Source organism: Gadus morhua, chromosome 19, assembly GCF_902167405.1.
Source record: "Gadus morhua chromosome 19, gadMor3.0, whole genome shotgun sequence".
NCBI lineage: Eukaryota > Metazoa > Chordata > Actinopteri > Gadiformes > Gadidae > Gadus > Gadus morhua.
Window position 1 is genome coordinate 5,804,082 of NC_044066.1, and position 22,369 is coordinate 5,826,450.

Sequence of the window (22,369 nt, forward strand, 5' to 3'; positions counted from 1 at the left end):
ATGCCATAGTTTGGTGGCGCATGTTCATTTCACAGTTGTTGGTTTAACGCGCCGGCCAGAGAAGTTTTAAGTAAAAGCGGGGAAACGCCTTTGTTTTCCTGCTCCGTACAGCAACGGAAAGAGGAGGCTTGTTGAAGTCATCCATGCTTTTTGGCGTAATCTCAGAGTGTCTGTGCTCGCTCCCACTGGCCCAGACTTGCTCTGACTCGGTCTATACGCTGAATCATCCATCACGCCAATCAAAGAGTTGAGCAACAGATTTAAAGGCCGACCAGACGCTACACACACGTTTATTTCCACATGCCAGGATCTGTGCCACACACATACACACTCATGCAGGCAGGCGGGCGTTCACACACACACACACACACACACACACACACACACACACACACACACACACACACACACACACACACACACACACACACACACACACACACACACACACACACACACACACAGCCTTGTGAGCGCAGCGCTCCAGAGCCTCAGACAGCTTATCATGGGGAACTAATTCAATATCCCTTTGCCTCTGTTTTAAATGTCATTCTCTGAGCTCATCTGGAGTGGCGGCCGCTTTTTCATGGTGCAAATAAAAGTCGAGTATATTGGTGTCTCAAAACACGGGCCACATTGTACGTTTCCGCTCCTTATTCCTATGTTTACTCCGATAGCATAAAGGTCCTTGCGTGTACTCTGCACAGGGAAGGCTTCGCCCATGAGGTACGCTTGAGCTGCCCACTCGATAAAAGACCTTGCCTATTCTCGAAACCCCCATCTCTCTCTCTTTCTACGCGAGCACAGGAAAAGGGCAGCCTCCCGTCTTTTCGTCGCTCGCGTGTCCATAATCACAGGAATGGAATCAGATGCCCTCTCTCATTTCCATTCGAAGAGGACAAGCGGCGATTTTAAAAAAGTAGGTGGGGGATTTAGCCGTGTAGATCACCACTGGGGTCAGAGGTCAGCTGCAGCACAGAATGTATCCGTGCACGTTGTGTGATCTTGATGCGATACATGTGCTCTATTTTAATCATAAAAGGTATGAAAAACCAACAGCAAAAAAAATAACAGAACATTTTCCGATAACACTGGTCCGCATTATCTCCGTCTGCCTGACGGAGACAGCAGTAATGACCGTGTTGAATGTGGTTCGGGGGGGTGGGGGGGTGGGGGGGTGGGGGCGTCACGCTGCCATCAGTCCCGCCATTGTATCAGATAATGACTTCCCTATTGAGCCTGATTTTTCTGATCCCCCCCAGCCCTGTCCCCCCCCCCACCCAAGACAGACAGGGAGACGCTCTTCGTACACACCCACCCTCTGCCCCCCAGGACATCTATATGGAGATGGGAGCCACACACACGTATCTGCCGTCTTCATCCTCCAGCCCAGCCCCTCTCTGTAGACGCAGTCCCAGGCAGGCCTACGGGTGGGGGCAGATGAGGATCAGGCCTGGTCCCACTAGGAGAGGGGTTATGGCCTTTAGGACGGTTAAGGCCATTGATGCTGATGACGCTTTTGTCCAAAGCGACTTACAAGTACATTTGTCAGAAGAAGGAGAAACAATTTATCGCAGTCAGAACAGTAAGGAGGTTCATAGAACCAAGTGCCAGGCACCAAAACTCACTAGATGAACCCATTCCCTGTATACAACAAAGTAAGCTAGGATAAGATGCTACACAATTATTATTTACTATTATTTACTACTTACTATTTACTAATCCTACTATTTACAACTATTTGAGTGCCAGGACGTATGTCATACAATAAGTATGTACATTAAGTGCCAGGCCGTACAACATACAGTAAGTTGGTACATTAAGTGCAGGAACGTACAGCATACAGGAAAGCGCCTGATAAAGCCTGATAAAAGCGCTTTATCAGGCTTCTGTCGCCCGCAGTGTCGCCCGCAGTGCAGCAAACAACAAAGCCTTTCAGTTACTTGCATGTAAACATCCTCGCAATCGGTTAGGTACCAGCCGATATGCTCCATAACCCATTCTCTGCCGTTAACCCATACATTTTGCATGACACAAACAGACCATGACAGCCACACCAACTTCCTGGGTCCCCAGACATTTTGAACCCCAGGCAACACGAGCACCTGGAAATGCAATCATTGCCTGATTTGGATGCAGGAACACGACTGTTTGTAAGGGGGGACGGACGTTATTTGCTAAGTTTAATTATTATGGTATTTTGCATTTTGCAACAGTGAACTTCATCATCAACATTCAAACTATTAAGATGTGTAATAAAGTGTGTGGTCAAATATGATTTCATTATAAAATATTAATGTATTATGGTACTTGGGTTGGTGAACCCCCATGATAGTTGGTATCTACCATTTTAGTTAATTGGTTGGCTTTATTTAAGCCCGGTATTTTCTGGTTTGAAGGGGGTTGATGGAGGCATAGAGAGACGTCTTGCTGTGAGGCTGGTACATGTTCCGTGGTTCTCATGTTAACGGAACTTTGCAAGTGAGCAACCCTCTGGTTGATTTTTGGTTTCGTTTATCAAAGTATTTTGTTTGGCTTTGCCATTTCAGCGTGGAAAATAAATCACAGTTTCTCACCTAACCTATGCTGCTGGCTGAATTTTTGTGGCGTACTCAAAATCTTCATTGCGTCCTAACCGCTACAACCCGAAGTGGAAGTGAGTCGGGAGGCTCATTTTCACAAGGGTGCTCAGTAAAAATTATCAAACGTCCCCACACGCCCCCAAATACACCTGCTATTGGTCATCGATAACGAATGAAGAATAATGTCAATCTCTGCTTGCTGTCAATATGCATCCGGATATTGGATGATTGCATCCCAAACGGACGATTGCGTCCAGCTCTGTTTAGTCCAAGGCAAACCTGTTGGAAGCGGGGATTGCTGAGATTGTGAGGGATTGTGCGCATGTGTATGACAGGCAGGGTGAGGAAGAGGATGGATACATGCTGGGAATCACCTGGAGTTGTTAAACAAACAGCTGGACTGGCTACGCCTCAGCCTTCAGCGGCCTTCAGGAGCTGTGGTGGGCACTGGCAGATGATGATTGCGGGGAAGGCGAGGGCAAGGCCAGGGCATGTTGACGTCTGATGCTGAGATGTCATTCCTCTGCTGAAGTACACTGCCTTAGCAGACAGCACCTCCTACGTCTGCAGTGAGCATGTGCGAAGAGCGTGAGCAGCGCCTAGAGGATCCAGTCTTGTGTCCGATGTTCACCATTGCTTCTCCTTTGCCGCTTTCCTTCTGTTACTGTTTCTGACAATTGTTTAGCTTTTATCTGTTTCGTTGGAAATTGCTCCCATTTAATTCAGATAGCTAATTGTTGTTAAGGAGTATTTAGGGGTCAGGGCATCCTGCCCTAGGATGCTAACAGGTAGACCGTGGACATCGGGGGTTCAACCCAAGAACCTTTAGGCTGGAATTGGAACCCCCCTAGCTACTATTCTGTTCCGCCCCGCAAATCTCTCTCTCTCTCTCTTTGTCTCACTCTCTCTTCCTCGTTCTCAATCTCGCTCTCTTGCTCTCTCTCTGTTTCTCTCTCTGTTTTGCTTTCTCTCTTTCTCTCCTTCTCCTTTACCCTCTCTCTGTCTCTGTCTCTCTCTCTCTCTCTCTCTCGACTTGACACCCTCTATCTCTCTCTCTGAGTCTAACGCCAGTCTGTGTCTGTGTCTCTCGCCCCCAGGGTTCCTGAAGCCCCAGTGCTCCTTGGCCCCTCCCCCCCAGCGAGGTCGTCCAGGTGAGGGCTGCACCTGCTTCAGCGGGATGTGTTCCCTGCACCAGCGCCGCCTGGCCACCGGCAACCCCCACTGTACGTACGCCGTCGACCTCTGACCTCCCTCCCGTATGATGAAGGTGTTAACCTTGATGTCCAATGTGCAAAAGGCTGCATTTGCTACAGAAGAGGTTTTTGTTGGCTGTGCGGTGTTTTAAGTTCAGGTTCCATTCAAGTCACTGGGATAGGTCAAAAGTATTGAAAATATAGAAATCTTTATTATGAGGATTATTACATGATCGATTCAAGGTTTCAAAGTTAATCTGGCAAAATGCAGATTTTCCGTGCTAAGAATATTTAACGATTGTTAGAATATAAAATATGGGATGCTGAGAACTTTTGACTGTGGCTGGGAATACCAATCTTACGATGATATATACTATCAGGAATAATTGGTAATCATTTATTTATTTTGATTTATGAATATTATTTATTTCATATTAATTTATTTGATGGAAGTATGTACAGTGCAGTAAAGTGCAATCAATTCCTACACACACACACACACACACACACACACACACACACACACACACACACACACACACACACACACACACACACACACACACCAACACAAACAGCCTGTCGTCAGGGGCGGCTTCCAGAGGCCCCTCTACAGCCAGGGCCCAGTCTGGTTTTATGATTTATGGCTCCTTTGCATGTGGAGCCCCCTTGTTGACGGACAACCTAACAGATGTCCATGAAGCCAGTGTGTTCTTGTGTGTTTGTGTGTGTGTGTGTGTGTGTGTGTGTGTGTGTGTGTGTGTGTGTGTGTGTGTGTGTGTGTGTGTGTGTGTGTGTGTGTGTGTGTGTGTGTGTGTGTGTGTGTGTGTGTGTGTACTACAGTCTGGTGAAGCCAATGTGTTCCACTGTGTGTGGGTGTGGATGTACAGTCTGGCTAGGTCAGTGTGTGTGTGTGTGTGTGTGTACTATAGTCTGACTTGTATTAACCTGTGATGAAGACAACACACTATTTTAAACACTGTGCTCAGATCAAGATTTTCTTGATTAATCACGTGGTCAACTGTCATAATTGTTCTGTCCAAGATAGAAAAAATAATAGTAACAACAGAGAATAGTAAATGAATCATCGAATGTACATAAGTAAAACACCAAAAATACAGAAACGCAATGAACATGAACAAATATCTATAAAAGAACAGTGTTTGTTGTTTTTTGTTGAAAGCAACAAGCAAACAAGAGTGGAGGACCTCAGCTGGTCAAGGTCAGAGGAAAGGAGGCACAGAATCTGAGGGCTTTTGTACAGATTCTGTGAGCATGTGAAGTTTATGGGGGTGAACGAATTACGTGTTCCTCAATGTCTCATCCAGTTCTGAATTGATTTTGGGCTTCATCAGTTTGACGTTGTTGTAATGTTAAGTGAATCTAAAGATTATTTTGTATTTGTGCTTCCTTATAAAGATTTGCTTACAAAATATTTCTGTCCTTGAGTTTCGTAGAATTTGACCCTCGGATCTTCGGTTGTGACTATTGTTCATCTCTTTTCTGGATGAATAAAGTACATATTTACTCATCCACAGCTTGAGTCACGAAGCCTCAGTCCAACTCTCACTTGCGACCTGTGAATAACTATGAAATAGTTACTTTTTTTAATCACTAACCCTAATCCAAAGTGTAAACATGGTTTCACTTATTAAAAACTGGTGTAGAGAAACATATCCTTACATAAAGTACTACTTATGTAAAGCCTCTTCTTATGTAATACCGCCATCGCAGGCTATATTTATACATTTATACATATTTTTACATATTTTATTTTATTATCATCTTTTGTTATTTTCTTTGACAGGAAAACATGTGAAAGGTAATTCCATTCAAATTAAAGTTTGTGATCAGGCATTTCCTGGCCTCACGTTTCACAAACATGAGGTTAAAACGCAGGGCCATGAGTCATTGCAAGTTCAGCCGGTAACTGAAAAAAAAATATTGACTCTGTGCTTTTTTGGGCTTTTTTCTCTTCCTTATGAGAGAGTATGAGCGTGACAAAGAGACTTCAAATCGTGGACCCTCTCCCCTCTGTTTCACAGGACAACCGACAAGTCTCTGCATGATCTGTCAAAGGCACACCAAGTCTCTGCCGGCTCTCAGGACCGTTCTCGTACCGCTACCTGTGATTGATTTGCAACATTTTTTACTGTCACGGCTGGCTGTGGGGATGGATCGGCTTCCTGTAAAATTAGAGGTGCCTTGATTAGAAGACGATGGCTCTGTTGGTTTTGCTTGAAAAAAAACAGTTCTTTGGTCCTTTTTAAAAGGGGCTGGTGCTTTTGTAAGTGCTCGACATGCTGGAGCTTGCTATCCGCAAACTACTGGAGGATGGATGCTTTTTGGCCTCTGCATTCAAATGGCGATGCATTTTGCAATTCAATGTACGATTTGATCACGCTGTTTGAAAATGCATTATGCATTCGGCAATTCAATATGCAAAGTGGCACTGCAATCCTCAATTAATTCTGAATTATTTTGATTTGAATGAAAGCTTAATCAATTGCATTCCATATTGCCGTGGTTTTTTAGTCTCTTTATTAAAATGGCAATGCAATTTGCAATCGGCCATTCAATGTGCCAGCGCAACAACGCCCCCAGTCTAATGCATTTGAATTTACATGTCATCACGCTCTTCTGGTCTAAAAACCCAAATGGCATTGCAATCTGTCATCCTCTTGTCAAGGCGGGTTCCTGCGCAAATTCTGGCATGGCTGATTGGCTGATCGCGACATGACCAATGAAGGCAGTGAGTAATAACGAGACAGCTATCTCTGTCTTAGTAGACATCGGTAAACGTTGTCAATGATTTATTTTTTCAAACCCTACCATTACATTCTAACCCGTAAGCATCCTTGAGCAAGATGCTTTAACTACTACCTACTCCGGAATGAAACTTATATTAAACGTTGCTTCGGATAAAAACATCAGTCAAATAACTATATAAATATAGTTTAGTTATAACATATACATGTATAGAAATATAAATGTAAGTGGTGAGGTTCTGGTTCTGAGAGAACAGCTGTACATAGTCCATGTGGTTTTAAACCCTCTGTAATAACCATGTCCTTCTAATTATGGAACCTGTTGCTACCAATCAAACCACTGTTCCTCTGATGGCGTGATCCCCCCCTCCCCCCCTCTCCTTGCCACCCTGTGCCCACCGCCACTGCAATGACAAGCTGCTGTGGTGGTGACCAAAGCAGTGCTTTCTGGGACTTTTGGCGCTCTTTGGGGCCCACAACTGATGTGGCCAGACTCTGGTTTTAGTGGCTTCTCATTGTTTGGGAGGTTGTTTTCGGAAAGTATTCTTTTTTTATTTTACTGGAAGGGGATGTGAGGGTCTGTGAGGCCCTATAGTGTTCAGGTAGCCATTCTCCCGCCAATTCTTCCCAAAAAAAACAACTCATGTTTTTTCCTCTTTTCAGCATGAAGTCATTGAGAAAGAGTAATGCCGGGAAACAACTTTTTAGGGCGGCGGGAGAGAAAGAGAGAGCGTAGGGGAGGGGGGAGGCGAGAGAAAGACACGGAGAAGAGAGGGAGAGGGGGAGAAGGAGGGAGAGGGAGAGGGGAGAGATAGAAAGAGGAGGGGCGAGAGTAGGAGAGAAGGGAGTGGGAAAAAAAGAGAAATATGGAGTGCGAGTGAAAGAGGTTGGGGAGAGAAAGAGAGGGAGAGACAGGGGCAGAGACAGGGAGAGAAAGAAAAAGAGGGAGAAGGAGGGACATGAAGTGAGAGGGGGAGGGGGAGAGAGGGAGAGAGGGAGTAGGAAGAAAAGAAGAGAAAAAGAAAGTAAGAGAGAGAGAGAGAGCGAGAGCGAGCCCGCCACAGAGAGCAGGGCCGTGCGCTGCAGCCAGCAGCCTCCTCACAATGCCGTCGTTGTGCTGTGATTGGGTCTGTCCTCGCCGGGGCCAGCGAATGGAAAAGATTATCCGCAGGAATGTCTGGGGTGCCCTCTAACAGAGCGGGCCGCGCCGCCCAGCCAATGGGAGCCCGGCCCTGCCGAGAGACGAGCTAATTTGTTCCTGATGAACCGCGGCCCTGATTGCCAGCGTCTCGATCCAATGTGGTCCCCGTTTGGAGGGCCCAGATGACGAGAGCAGTGCTGCCGGCCTGGAGGGAGGGGGGGGAGGGAGAGGGGGAGGGAGGGAGGGAGAGGGGGGCACAAGATGTTTTGTGATGTGTTGCACAAGAGTACGCGTCGGAGCCATTTCCGATAAAACCAAACCAAAGTACACTCGATTATCAAGTGTATTTGACACTCGTGTGTGTGTGTGTGTGTGTGTGTGTGTGTGTGTCTGCACGTGTAAATAAGTGTGTGTGTGTGTTTGCGTGTGTCTGTCTGTGTTTCTAAATAAGTGTGTGTGTGTGTGTGTGTGTGTGTGTGTGTGTGTGTGTGTGTGTGTGTGTGTGTGTGTGTGTGTGTGTGTGTGTGTGTGTGTGTGTGTGTGTGTGTGTGTTAATAAGTGTGTGTGTGTGTGTGTGTGTGTGTGCGGTCAGCGGTCAGCTTTTGATTAATCTCTCTCTATCGGTAAAGAGTCCTTTGGTTGAATAAGCAGCGGCTCCGTGCCAAAGCCCTCCATTACTGCCACACTCAGCGGCCCACTTCATTATGGAGCTCCGTACTCTCCCACTGTCTCGCTCAGCCCCCACCAGTTCATCTAGGAGCCGTTTAGTGTGGAGCATAGCCGGGACCCAACGCCCCTCCAGAACCAGAGCCATGCCAGAGCAGAGCTGGGGAACAGGCCACTGAAAGCTCACATTGGCCAAAGGAGAGAGAGTGGGTGTGTGTGTGTGTGTGTGTGTGTGTGTGTGTGTGTGTGTGTGTGTGTGTGTGTGTGTGTGTGTGTGTGTGTGTGTGTGTGTGTGTGTGTGTGTGTGTGTGTGTGTGTGTGTGTGAATGTTTCTGTGTGTGTGTGGGTGAGTGTTTGTGTGTGTGTGTGTGTGTGAATGTTTCTGTGTGTGTGTGGAGTGGGTGGTTGTGGAGTGCTTTGGCAAATTTCTGAAAGTTTTCCATTGTTATGTGTCTGTCTGTGCAATGTGAAATATTCATGTGTGTGTGTCGGTGTGTGTGTTTACATGCTTTGCGTGTGTGTGCACATGATTGTTTTGTAGGGGGCTGGGGGGGGGGGGGGGGGGAGTCGCTCGGCTGAGTTGCTCAGGGCATCCCTGGAGCAGATAAACCCCATGAGGTGGTCTCCTAGTTCCAGCGCATGTGGCTGGACACCTACTGGTACCATACTGGAGAGGGAGGGCAGAGAGGGAGGGAGGATGGAGAGGGTGAGCGAGGGCAGGGGGAAGAGAGCGAGGGAAGGAAAGGGAGAGGGGACAGACAGAAAGAGGGGGGCGAGAGAAACCGAGCAAGAGAGAGAGACAGAAAAAGAGTTGGAGGGGAGGGCCAACAAGAGCGATATGGAGATAGGAATGGAAGAGAAAGAGAGTGAGGGAGAGAAGAGGAGACATTGGTCTGGAGTCCACCGGAGGGCCGGGGGGGGGGGGACCCTCCGTCCCCCCGTCCACTGTCCCCCGGGAGGTGGGGCTACGCCCTGAGGAGGGGGGGGGGGCGGGGCAGAGGTCTGGGGCTTACGGGTTAACCTGGCCCTGGGCTCCTTGTATCGCAGGGTCCCTCAGAGGTCGCCGGGGTCAGGAGGAGAGGGCTTGTTAGGGAGTAGCTCAACCCTCATTCTGATTGGTCAGAGTGTGAGGGCTCATAATGCATGTGTGTTGCTTGTAATCATGTGTGTCTTTGTGTGTGCATCTGTGTTTATGAATTGGCTTCTCTCTGTGTACATAATCACTGTCGGCTCGGGGGAGTCATCGAGGCTCAGACAAGACCTGCCACAAGTCTTCAGCTAATTGGCTGCTAGGATTCCCCTTAAGCTCACCAGATAGCCCATCATAGGCGTGTGATTGGGAGCTCCCATGATGCACCCTGTCTCCTTCAGTTTCCCCTTCTCTCCTCGATCGGTGAATTCCTCGTGACTGTTTGAGCAAAGCCTTCACGCCTAAGACACACACGAAACGAGAGATCCAGAACAATCAGATGATCTCATCACAGGAGGATTTTAATCCCTCCGTCGGTTTCTGGTCCATGGATATGAGAACGATGTCACTCGGAAGATTAATTCCTCCATCGATATTTCTCTCTCGGCCTCTTTTTATCAGTCTGTGTGTGTGTCTTTTTTTCTCTCACTCTCTCTCTCGCTCTCTCTCTCTCCCCCGCTCTTTCTCCTTGCTTGCTGTCTACCTCTCACTCCCTCCCTCTTTCTGTCTCCCCCCCCTCCATCTGTCTTACTCCTTCTCCCTCTCCCTCGCCCTTTCCCTCTCCCTCTTACTCTTCTCTCTCTCTGTCTGTTTCTCCCTCTCTCTCTGTCTGTCTCTCCCTCCCCCTTTCCCTCTCTCTCTGTCTCAGAGCACAAAATCTGCCGCCTAATTGAAAACAACTCAGTCTTATTTGCTGGGAAACAACATCATTGCAGTCTTCTGGTTGATTTTAAGATAATTAAAGAGGGCTGATGTTTGATGTGAGGCATGCGTGTCATTTTATTATGATAAAATGAAGACAAAGTGGTGAAAAGCATTTCTGTATGATCTATTGAATTAAGAGTTATATCGACAATGTTGTTCTACACTCCCCCACTTGTCCAGCAGAACATATTTTATGATGGTTAACTACATTTTATAAGTCAGTGGCAATAAAATAGTTCTTGTTTAAAATAGATATCTATCACAATTAATTTGGATACATAAGTAAAAAAAAATATTCATACACTTTTGGGGGATTGGTTTTTGGTGTGTACCTGTAGTTTACGATACAACCCCACCTTAATCTGCAGGTAACTAACAGATGTTGGGGCTAGGTGTTAGCTAGGGTTAAGGCTAGGCCTTAGCTAGAGCTAAGGCTTGTGTTAGGTTTATCCATTATGGCTAGGGATAACCGATGTGTCTGTGAGTTAAGGTTAGGATTCACGGTTACTTTTGTACTCATTCAAACCAAATTTGAAACCACAAAAATAAGTAGAACAACTACATTAAATACTACTATGCTGGTTCATAATAGTGCGGGTTGGATACTAAGCCCCCTGATCCTGTAATCCACCCCACTAGCACCACCACGTTGAAGCACTGTCTCATCATCCCATTGTTAAAGCTCCAACTCAGCGGAGAGAGGGAGTGCAGAGAGGGGGGAGGGGTGTGGAAGAGGGAAAGACACAAGCAGTGCAAAAGGGGGGGAGAGAAGAGGAGTAAGGCGGGGGGGAGAGAGGGATGGATGGGGGCGGAAAGCAGAGAACAGGATGAGGAGAATGAGAGAGCGATAACGGAGTGGCAGTAGTGATCAGGTTCTGAAGTCAACAAGTGATTGTAGTAAATGTAGTGATGCAGAGGAGAGTTTGAAAGATGTCCTCCCTTTGGAATATGCGCTGATGTCCTAGAATCCATCCTATTTGTTCAAAGCGGAATCAACAATCCTACTCCTGAGGGACCCGGTATTATTCAAACCCTGCGGATATCAAACCACTATTTCGCCCCATTTCCATTTCCCCCATCCATTAAGTAAAGGGATTTATTCTCATGATTATCATTTCTAGAGGGAATGTGGTTGCTTTTTGCTTAAAATACGTGCTCTCCAAAGGTTAGCTGGCCTGTAGATAATGTATTCGGTTAGAAGGGGATTAATTACACAGATGCGGTGTGGGAGATGTCTTTGTGGCAGTGATTCCAACTCTCTCCGGATGCGATCCTGACCTGCAAGTTGGGATTCCACAATATGGCGCACGCGCATCTCGGATCGGCAGGCAGCAAAAGAAACAGAGGAAAAGCAAAGCATGCATTTTTTATCAGCATCAATTAAACATGAACAAGCATGTTCTCCTTTTTCTCTCCAGGCCCTGTGTTTTGCCTAACACGGAACAGTATGGTAATCGCAGTCGGGCACAGAGGGAGAACTCTGAAATGTACGGTGGGGGAACTGAATGAATACGATGAATATGTATGTCCTAGGATGTCCTGTATTCTCACCAATGAGACTGATGACAAATCGGGAATCTGAATGCAGATGAGCTGAAATCGGGTTGGGCATTTCTTTTTCTTTCGGTTCATATTTGTTTGGCCCAATCACGATGCCGGAAGCAGGGATCAGGAAGCGCGTAATTGGCTATTAACAGCGGACACAACAAACTCAGTAGCCAGCAGTAGTAAACTGTAAAAAAAAAAAAGTGTCTTCAAAGGTTTCAAATCAACACCGTGCGACTAGCCACAGTAGACATACACTGGTTAAACTCCCCTTCTGAAAGCTTTGGCTATTTGCGCGAATGAGCTTTTCTTTGTTAGAATATCTATTTTCTTCGTTAGAATATCTCTGATACTAAACAGGAAACAAGACGTAACTCCTCCCTTCTGGTTTCCTGCCCAGGCTCTTGGCCGTTGTCCCACCATAAGTTCTTCTATTTCATAGACTGCTATTACTGGACTCAGAGATGAAGTTCGTCCTAACCTTGATGTCTATCTGCTCTTTGGTGGTTATATCGTTCTCCAAAGAACGATAAAGAGGGATTAACCAAGGGGTGCAACTCCTCATCACCTCTGGACCAAGGGAACCCTTTTCTAGGTTCCTTTCCAAGGTTCCCTTCCATCTGGTTTCGGAGGACGTTTTCCTTGGTGTTTGAAGGCTGGGGTTAAGGGGTTGTTGTGCACTGTGGGGCCGAGGAAGCCCTTTGGGACAGCGACTGATTAGGGGGCAATACGCATAAGCATTGCCTTGAATTAGCTCTGGACTGTCTGGCCCGTGTGGCCCGGTGTTATTGCCATTCTCTGCAAGTTGAGCTGCACAGAGCAGACATGCCATTTGGATCATGGTGCTGAGCTGTACACTGTGCAGAGACGGAGATTAGAGACTTGTAAATAGAGTCGGAGAGGTAAGGAGCAAAAGGGATAACAAATAACCTTAAAGATACCCCCCTCATCCCTCTTCCCAACGAACCGTGCGATTTAATCAGAAATGAGCCGGGAGTCGCAGTCACACACATTTATTTCCCTTAGCCACAGCTGAGTGACAGGAGCCAACAGATTGTTTTTAAGGGTGCTACAGAAATAAAGTCTGGGGATGAAACGCTCCAAAAAGGCCTACATCGTCTTCCTGACTGAGACGCGTACTCCATACTGTATGTATTTATTCTCCCTCTGAGTCAGATGATGGAAGCACAAAGCATCGCATCCGACATCTGGATCTGTGGAGGGAGGGGAGGGAGGGAGGGAGGGGAGGGAGGGAGGCGGGCAGGAGAGCTAGCAAAGGAACGAGCTGCAGAATAATGGAGCAAGCGAGGCCAGGGGGGTTGAGAGGGCTATTTTAGTGATTTATGTTATCCCTCTTTATTTACTTCCGGAGCTACTTGAGCTCACTAATGGCTGTGATTTGGTGGACTGCAGGAGTCTGGCCTGCCGGGTGACTGTGGAAAACAACAACAAGTAGCAGAGGTAAGCAGTGTTTCGACCCTGCTACACGCCAGTGTTCTGTGCGCTGGTAGCGCAGAGCAAGGTGGATTTGAAACCATCAGAGATCAGGGTTGTCGCTGGTTGTTCTCTGTAGGGGCGCTGGCCAAAGGAGGAAAGGTTGTGTGTGTGTGTGTGTGTGTGTGTGTGTGTGTGGGTGTGTTGGGGGGGATGTGTGTGTGTGTGCTGTCTTTGGCCAAATGATAAAAATAAAAAGAATTGGGACCCCGATCTTGCCACGAGGTGTGCTGTTTATTGGCCTTTGTAAGAAACAGTATCAAAATCGACCCATTTGTGACATCACAAGAAGCCGTTTCCATCCAGATGCATCGTGTGGACACAAACACTTGTGATGTCACGAAAGGTTAAATTTAAAGAGGGGCCCCTTTTCATACAAGTTCATCGCTGACCCTGTCCTCCCCACATCGCCCCCCCTTCAAGCTGATGGTGCAGCAGCACCCCATCCTCCCCTGCTGTCTTGTTTGGCTTTGCTTGTTCACTGGGCTGTGCTAAGCTAAGCGCTAAGCTAATGCGTCTGGGGAGCTGAGGTGTGCCGAGGCGGCGGAGGAGGCTCGTGCTGTTCTCACTACGGTCAGTTACCTCCGCCACGGGGAGAGGCAAGGGAGAGGGAGACGGGCGGAAAACTGGGCGAAAACAGAGAAGAGAACGGAGGAGGGGGGAGGTAAAACCGATGGGGAGCTTCGTCGTTTGATGGTGAGGGGATTCGACGGGGCTGGCATTATAGTGCACTCCGTGTCAAGGGCTGGATGGGGGGGGGGGGGGGGGGGGGGGCGCAGCTGGGATGAGCCGTCCAAACCAAATGTAACCTAACCCGATCCCTGGAGGTCATGGGTCACGGCTGACGCTAGGTCCACCTTCCCTACTGACCCCTAGCATGCCCACACACAACTTCTCTTTCATCTGCAGAAATCTGGACACAAGCTGGACCCAGGTTGGTTGAAATTGTCGGGTCACCCCTGGGAAGGAGAGGTGGAGTGGAATGGGGGCATTAGGGTCTTTAAGGGTCGCGGTTCTTCAGCCTGAACTTTGACCCCCCCCTCCCTTCTGTGTCACATGCCACTGGTCCCCCCATCCAGCGGAGTGGTGCTAATGCAGAGCAGTGCATTCTGGGTAGAAGTGTTGCGGACTCCTGGTGTCCTCAGAGAGACAGCGGGTGTGTGTGTGTGGTGTGAGTGGTGAGGCAGCGACTAATGGAAATGTCTTGTTCTGGTCTCCGCGCCCCAATTCTCACCAGCTTCTATTCCCATTGACCCAAGGGGCGCTGGGTGGTGGAAGATGCGGCTGTGACACACACCAGCAGCAGCACCAGCTTGGAGTCGACGCCCCAGAGAACAGGGGGCGACTGCTGAAGTCCAAACAACCTGCCCTCACCCCCCCAGTCCACCAACCCAAAAAGATGTAGGCCATGAGGGTAGGGGGGGCAGGATTGTGTGGTGGGTGCTAGGTGACTCCCAGGAGAAGGTCGTTGCGTCAGATCCCCTGTCCTTACTGCAGCCTAACCTATAGTGGACAGCCTGGAGCATGTCGTCCCCTGAAAAAATTCACACCGAGACGCTTTGGGTAAAGCCTTAAAACAACAATAGTTTTTATGATCCATCCAAACCCACGCCCGCGACGATCGATCCTCTGCGCGGCCCGCTGCACTTACCCGGCTCATGGATTATTCATCACCCCGTCGGGGAGCCTCCGCTCCTACGATGTGAGTCGGGTCGCTGGTGGGAAGCGCGTTGCAATGCCCGACCTTTAAAGCGACGCTCGCACCGGCTGCGTGCACCCGTGGACAGATCAGGGGGGGCTGGCGGGGGAGAGAGAGAGAGGAATAAAGTGGGACAGGGGCATGGTGTTCTCGGCGCGCTGTGACATGGATCTAATGGACCGACGTGGTTCTAGGGGAGGGGGAGGGAGGGAGGGAGGGTGGGAGGGGGATGAAGAGGGAGAAAGAAAGAGACACAGAGGGATAGTGAGCGAGGGAAGGAGATGAGGGGGAAAGAGAGAGGGATGGAGTGGCACAGGGAGACGGAGAGTGGGAGGGAGGGAGGGAGGGGGAAAGAGTCAGAGATGGAAGGAGAGTGACAAAGTCCAGAATGCTAATGGTTGCGTCACAATCATTCTGGTTGTTGCATTCTGTGTGTGTGTGTGTGTGTGTGTGTGTGTGTGTGTGTGTGTGTGTGTGTGTGTGTGTGTGTGTGTGTGTGTGTGTGTGTGTGTGTGTGTGTGTGTGTGTGTGTGTGTGTGTGTGTACCTAAATGCCTATGCTAAATACTCTCTAACCAGGGTATTCAGGTGAACTATTACACTCCCAATATAAAGCATACACACTCCCACACACACACCTGTGTGAGTGTGTGAGTCGGCCCCCACCTGTATCTTTATGTAGAAGGATAGATACACACACCTGCATCTACCTGTAGATGTATTTAACGCTTGCACACCGACACAGATGCATGCATTCATTTATACACACACTGTATACACAGGCTAACCCAGCCGTGCGTTGACACCACCTGTAGCGACACGACTCCCATGGTTCCAGGCATGAGGTGTGAGTTACCGCGGCGATGGCTTATACAACCCACAGCCCTGTCTGTGGGTCTCCCGTCCGTCTGTCCGTCCTGGGGTCTGCAGGGTCATCACCGTAACGCCTACTGCTTATGGAACGTCTGCCTCGTCCGGTGTCCAGTCCGTTCACCATGTGATGACTAGACACCGAGGTGGATTTAACTCTCCCCTCTCGCCACCTGTCGTCATGAGAAGGACGCGACGCAGTGAGCGAACTCCGGCTGTAAAGGCATTAAAGAGAGGAGCCACGTGGGCGTGAGCAAACAGTGACACAACAGAGGTGACGAGCAGCTATCAGCAGAAGTGGGTTGTATGTGACACCGCTGTGGGGCCTGTTTGAGCTGTCTTTTGTTGTTTACCGGCGAATATGTATGACATATCTGCGTGGCTACGTTGGCAAAAGGGAAAGTCTGAGAAAATGAACCCTCCATAGACCTGTACATCAATATTTAATATTCATTGATGAATTTCCTTAAAACTCATTGATTAATTAAAAACTCTCAACCGTTAACCCTATATGTGGACATAGAACTTCTCCTTCGGATGTACTTGTCACGTGCACGTGAAGGTATAGAAAAGTGCATTGAGGTCGTGGTTTCATTCCAGTTCACACCTCAGACTAAAGAGGGCTTGTCTTGGTTAACCGAGCGATTAGATTAATCAAGCTGATTACTCTGCTAAAGTTCCATTCCTTGGCACAGCTGTTTTCCATCTGTCCTACACTTTAGACGCTAATTGATGATGCTCATCTATTTTTTAAACTGCCTGCGAAACCATTGCGGTTTTCTTTGGAAGAGCTGGGAATGATCATGCTTTTATTTTGTAGGAGGAAACATTGTGCTTTTATTTTGAATGTCTTGTAAAAGTCACAATTTCATTGTCCAAAAAAATCATCATGTTGCTTTTTTAAGAGGAAACAAGAGGAACCATGACAATTGTATCTTGAAAGCTTGGGAACATCCCAATCATTTTTTCCCAGTTCCTCAATGTTTACTTTGTAAGTTGTGCAGTAACCTCATGTAGAGGTCATACTTGCAGTACTAGAAGGGTGCTGTACTCTAGTGTTGGTGTGCTGCTGTGTGAGATGAGGAAGGATGTATTATTGTGCAGAACTTGAAACCAAAACTCAGAATACATACAGCATACAAACTACAGCATAAGTACACACATAGACATACGCTATGCAAACATAAACTGCGTGTGTGTGTGTGTGTGTGTGTGCGTGTGCGCGTGTGTGGAGGATGTTATCCTATCAGGTTGTTGTCCAGTTTCAACCTCTGCTAGCTGAGAGAGAGAGAGAGAGAGAGAGAGAGAGAGAGAGAGAGAGAGAGAGAGAGAGAGAGAGAGAGAGAGAGAGAGAGAGAGAGAGAGAGAGAGAGAGAGAGAGAGAGAGAGAGAGAGAGAGAGAGAGAGAGAGCGAACGCGAACGCGCGCGCACTTTGGCACTGTAACCTCATGAATCAAGTGCTCCCCTGGACTAGGGCTGAACGATCTATCGTTTTCGACCGAAAATCGCGATCTCAAGCATTACGATTTTGGGATCGTCAAAGCTACTTTTTTTTTTTATTTTTTTTTTTGAAATATTTTACAAAAGTGCAATTATTTTGATGCTGGTGAGCCATTGAAGCAAGTTTACTTAAGAAAGAGGGCTCCCTTTTTATTTGACTTTTTTGGTTGTTGTTTCTTAGGTACTTGAATAAACAGTCTTGCATTTGAAATCTGTTGCCAGCAGTTTTCATTATTGCATTACCTTAATGGAATTCATTGGTTATATTAATTTATACTGAAACTTGATTTAAAGAAAATAAATCGTGGTTGAAATCGAAACCGCAATCTCTACCAGAAAAATCGCAATTTCAATTTTTTGCCCTACCCTGGACTCCTACTGTTCAAAGGTCATAGGGTTCCCGTCATCAGACCCCTCACATCACAGAGAGACCGTGCTGATTCATTCACTCTTGTTTCTTTCGTAAGTCTTCCTCAGTGCTTGTTTGTATGTGTGTGGTGTATTTGTGTGTTGATATTCCAACCGGTGAACAGTACGATCCCTGCGTTTCAATGCAATGTAGGATAACATAGACTTTTTTTACCATCATGTTATGTAATATCCTTATTATGGGATCACATGGACTTAGAGCCGATGACCATCCCATTGTGACCCTCTGTGATCCAGGCGCCGTCATCACACTCTGGGCCAATCGCAGGCTTGATTACCCACGTGTGAGTATTTTATTTCTCGTAATTAAGCACTTTTGTCCAAAGAGACTTACACCGGATTGAAGAGCCATGTCATCATGTCTTGCCCGGGGGTGCCTTACAGGTAGACTGCGGACATAAGGGGTTCAAACCCGATACCTTTCCACTCGGAGGGATGCAAAGAAAAAGGATTTGGGGGGGGGAAAGAGAGAGAGGGAGAGAGAGAAACAGGGAGACAGTAAGAAAGAGAGGGAGATCTGAAGAGAGAGAGAGGGAGAAAACATAAGCAAGCGAGCGAGAGAGAGATAGCTGAAAAGTGAAAGGAGAGTGAAGTTGAGGGAAGTGAAAGAGAGAGAACGAGAGAGAGAGAGAGAGAGAGAGAGAGAGAGGGAGGTAGCTGATATATTCTATAGGGAGTTGTGAGAACCCGCTGATAAAGGCTTGCATCTTAATCCTATCTAAGGCCTGTCTCACGGCACTCTGCGGAGCTCTACGTGATCATTAGAAACAGCGCGCACACACAGCTCCCCTAGCGCCCGTGCACCCCCTAAACACAGCTAACCCTATGCGGGAATAGGTCCTTGTGTGTGTGCGTGCGTGCATGTGTGCGTGTGTGTGTGCACGTGTAGCCGTGTTCCCATTTGATATGTTAATGCATGCTGTTGGCCGACACCGATGCGTTTGCTGCTGGGTTGCTTTGAAAAGCTGCCGTTCCAAGGCCCTTGTGCGACTTCAAAGGGCCGCCGCCGACCAACCTGCCGCGGCGCGCCGAAACAAAGTCAATGCCACCGCCGCTGTCAGTGAGGAGCTTGTTACGTCCACTGGCGGTTAAACACACTCCTCCGTTATGAGTAAGGAGCCCATTGTGTTGGAGGCTCTCTCTCTCTCTCTCTCTCTCTCTCTCTCTCTCTCTCTCTCTCAATCTCTCTCTCTCTCTCTCTCTCTCTCTCTCTCTCTCTCTCTCTCTCTCTCTCTCTCTCTCTCTCTCTCTCTCTCTCTCTCTCTCTCTCTCTCTCTCTCTCATTCATACTCCTTTCATTTGAGTATCTCCTCTTTCTCTCTCTCTCCGTTTGGTTTATTTTTGTCAATACTTAGCTGTATTAAGCTATTCTTCTTAATAGCAAGCTCTCGCTTTCTTTCTCTCTCCCTCTCTCTCTCTGACTCAGCCTGTGCCTTCAACTCCTCATCCTCATTTACGATTCAGTGGAATTCATCCTGTGTGTGTGTGTGTGTGTGTGTGTGTGTGTGTGTGTGTGTGTGTGCGTGCGTGCGGTGCGGCTCATCTTGTTTCAGTGCTTTATGAGGCTGATGCGCACGTCCGTAATTGTGGTTATGGGTGATTAAACTCCCGGTGGCCCTCAGGATGTATGGCCGCCGATCGCTCAGTGTCTCACACACACACACACTCACTGACAGGCATGCAGAGTCTCTGGTGCTCTGATTGGCCGAATACCATCCCGTCGTCTCCAGCTTGCCGCTGTCTCTCTCTTCAATTTCAGACGGTAATAAAAACCCCTAATACACGTCTGAGTTATGCATTCATCAACTGTCTTAATCCCCTACTTTATTTGGGTAACATTATTATGTATATTTTTATTAAACAAGGTTTCATAATTAGCAAAAAAAAATAAGAATGTAGTAGGTGACATTAAAATTATTAAAAGCAATTAGACTATGAATCCCTGCAGAGAAAGTCAACGTTTCTCTTTATCCATCGCCTGATCCGGTCTGTTTGTTATTGTGTCCAAACCAAGTCTCGCTCAAGGACAAGCCCTGCTCTGAAATCCTGTGGGTGCATGAAATGTCCCTATTTTCACTACAATCTCAACTCTGCCTCACCCAACTATTTTGGATAACACTAAGATACGCTTTCTTTGGTCCAACACAACAGGCTCTCTCAATCTCTCTCTCCAGCTCTCACTCGCATTTCCACTCCTCCTGCAACAAGGCAATTCAGACTTCTCCTTGAGCAAGACAACAACCAGACCAGATTTGGTGAAAAAGTTTAGAACCAAAGTACTGAATGCCTCAATACTTCTAGTACTTTGAGGAATCAATTGACTTTGGGGATAACGCCACTTTCTGGGTGCTTTCATACAAACCTCATTTCAAACACTTTGTGTAGTGTAGTAACAGAATAGAATAGAATCAAACCTCTGAACCTTGCTGTTGCCATGCCATCCGCATAACTCAACCAAAGTTGGTTTTAACACCATTCTACCATTTACTATCAAGTCTTCGAGCAGATGCCTTCTTCCAAAGCGAATGACAGGGATTGTATTCTCGCGACTTGTTATGACTCAGACTGTGGACTTTGGGGTTTGAACGCAGCACGTCCAGCTGGGAGACAAACACCCTTACTGCCCTGTGACTACCCCGTACCCTGGGGTGGCCCCTTCTCCCTCTGGGGGAAAAGTTACAGTTTGAAGGAGTGGCAAACGATGGAGATGTTGTCATTCCATGACTGGTGTTGTATTGAACATTTTGTTTCGCTCTGAATAACGAAGTAGTTCCAATCTCTCGTACTTGTTGATTGGGATATACACTTGGCAGGGCAGTTGTTTGAGGGGTCTGGTTTCCACAGTGTCCTGGCTGGGCAGCTGTGGGCCGGGGGGGAGGGAGAGTAGAGTCATACAAAGCATGTTTTCTTTGTTTAAATGCTTGTTATTGTGTGGCTGGAGGGACATATGGATTGAAGTGAGGAATCTGTAATGGTCTTTATTCGCCCAATTTGATTCCGTCCATGTGTTTATCCATCTATGCCTGAGCTCACTGCAATGCTCATGTGCATAACGATGATGGTGGCATGTTTGAGTTAGTGTGTTTGGTGTAGCCTTGTGTGTGTGTGTGTGTGTGTGTGTGTGTGTGTGTGTGTGTGTGTGTGTGTGTGTGTGTGTGTGTGTGTGTGTGTGTGTGGTGTGAGTGTAGCCCTATATGTGGGTGGGTGTGTGTGTGCATGGGTGTGTGGCGCTTTATGTGTGTGTGTGTGTGCTTGGGTGCGGGGGTGTGTAGGGCTATATCTTTGTGTGTGTGTGTGTGTGTGTGTGTGTGTGTGTGTGTGTGTGTGTGTGTGTATTCCTTCACCATCTATTTGCATCACAGCGAGGCCCGAGGATTTGTAACTTCCTGGTTTAATTGGTGTGTTAATCAGGAAGCAGTGAGTGGGATGTATCTGTGTGTGTGTGTTTGTGGTAGCCCCCTGAGTTATCACCGGGAGGTGGCAGGTACTGGGAGTATATCAGAAACACTATCCGTCTATATAAGCCACAAACTGGGACTATATCAGCAACACACTGGGACTATATCAGCAACACAGACCATGTTAACTGCTGGTAGTCGGTTCCAAATGTAACGTCTCCACGTGTGTGGTCAGGTTCAGGGCCTTTATATGTGTTTGTGTGTGTCATGATTTTTTGCGCATGTTGTGTCTATTTGTGTAGGTGTGCATGTGTCTGTTCTCAAATGTATGAGTGTCTGTGTGTGCGTGTATGTGTGCGTGGGTATTTGTATATGCGTACGAGTGTGTCAGGTCTTTGTCGGTATTGTTCTCCCCGCCGTGTTGAGCTAGCTTGGAGGGTCTTCACTAGTGATGTTTCCTCTGGCTTCCCCACACATGGCCCTTCAAACCACAACTGCACACACATCCACCATGCCCCTTCGAACCACAACCAGAAACACACTCTGGCCCCTTAAACCCCAGCCATACTTACCTTACCGTAAGTACGCACACATTTACACCACAACTCACAATGAGATCCAGAGTGTCTCCTCTAACCACAGCTAGAGCCAACGTAGGCCTCCGCACACAAGGTTATTATAGGGGCGCTAATTGCAGGATCTACTCGAGTCTGCGTAGTCCTAAGAAAGGCTGTGTGACAAATGATTGTGTTAAAGCACAGTAAAGTGCTTTTTTTTATATTTTACCCCACACCTGAGAGCCGTATACCGTCCCCCCTAAACCATTCTCAGTAAACAGATCAACTTTAAACACACGCACACGTCGTGTCCCCTGAAACCACCAGCAAGCACAGCGTCCTTTCAAACCAGGAGGAGACCCCAGAAACCCACACCCCAGAGCTGTCCCACGATGCCACTGCTCTGGAGGAGACCGGTCGCAGAGGGTTCACCTCATGGAGGGTCACCCAGGGTTCAGGAGCAGGGATTTCTGAAAAGAAATACATTGGGAATGAATTCAGAAGGCCCTGGCGCTCCGGTGATCGACGGCGTTTTAACCACCACTGAGAAGTAACGACCAGACAAGGATCTTGACGTTCCACCGGCAAAGCCAGGGATTCTGTTCCCCGTTTCTGACGTTCCTCGTGGTTTAT

The 22,369-nt window shown here is 47.7% G+C and overlaps 1 protein-coding gene across 2 annotated transcripts in view; it reads left to right on the plus strand.

Annotated features, from left to right (window-relative positions):
* Positions 1 to 22,369, plus strand: part of rxraa (retinoid X receptor, alpha a) — a 103,655-nt gene that overhangs the window by 25,696 nt on the left and 55,590 nt on the right. For both annotated transcript variants that reach the window (XM_030341577.1, XM_030341578.1), the window contains exon 2: positions 3,680 to 3,805. In XM_030341577.1, the coding sequence (XP_030197437.1) occupies positions 3,680 to 3,805 (126 nt within the window). The remainder of the gene's footprint in view (positions 1 to 3,679; positions 3,806 to 22,369) is intronic.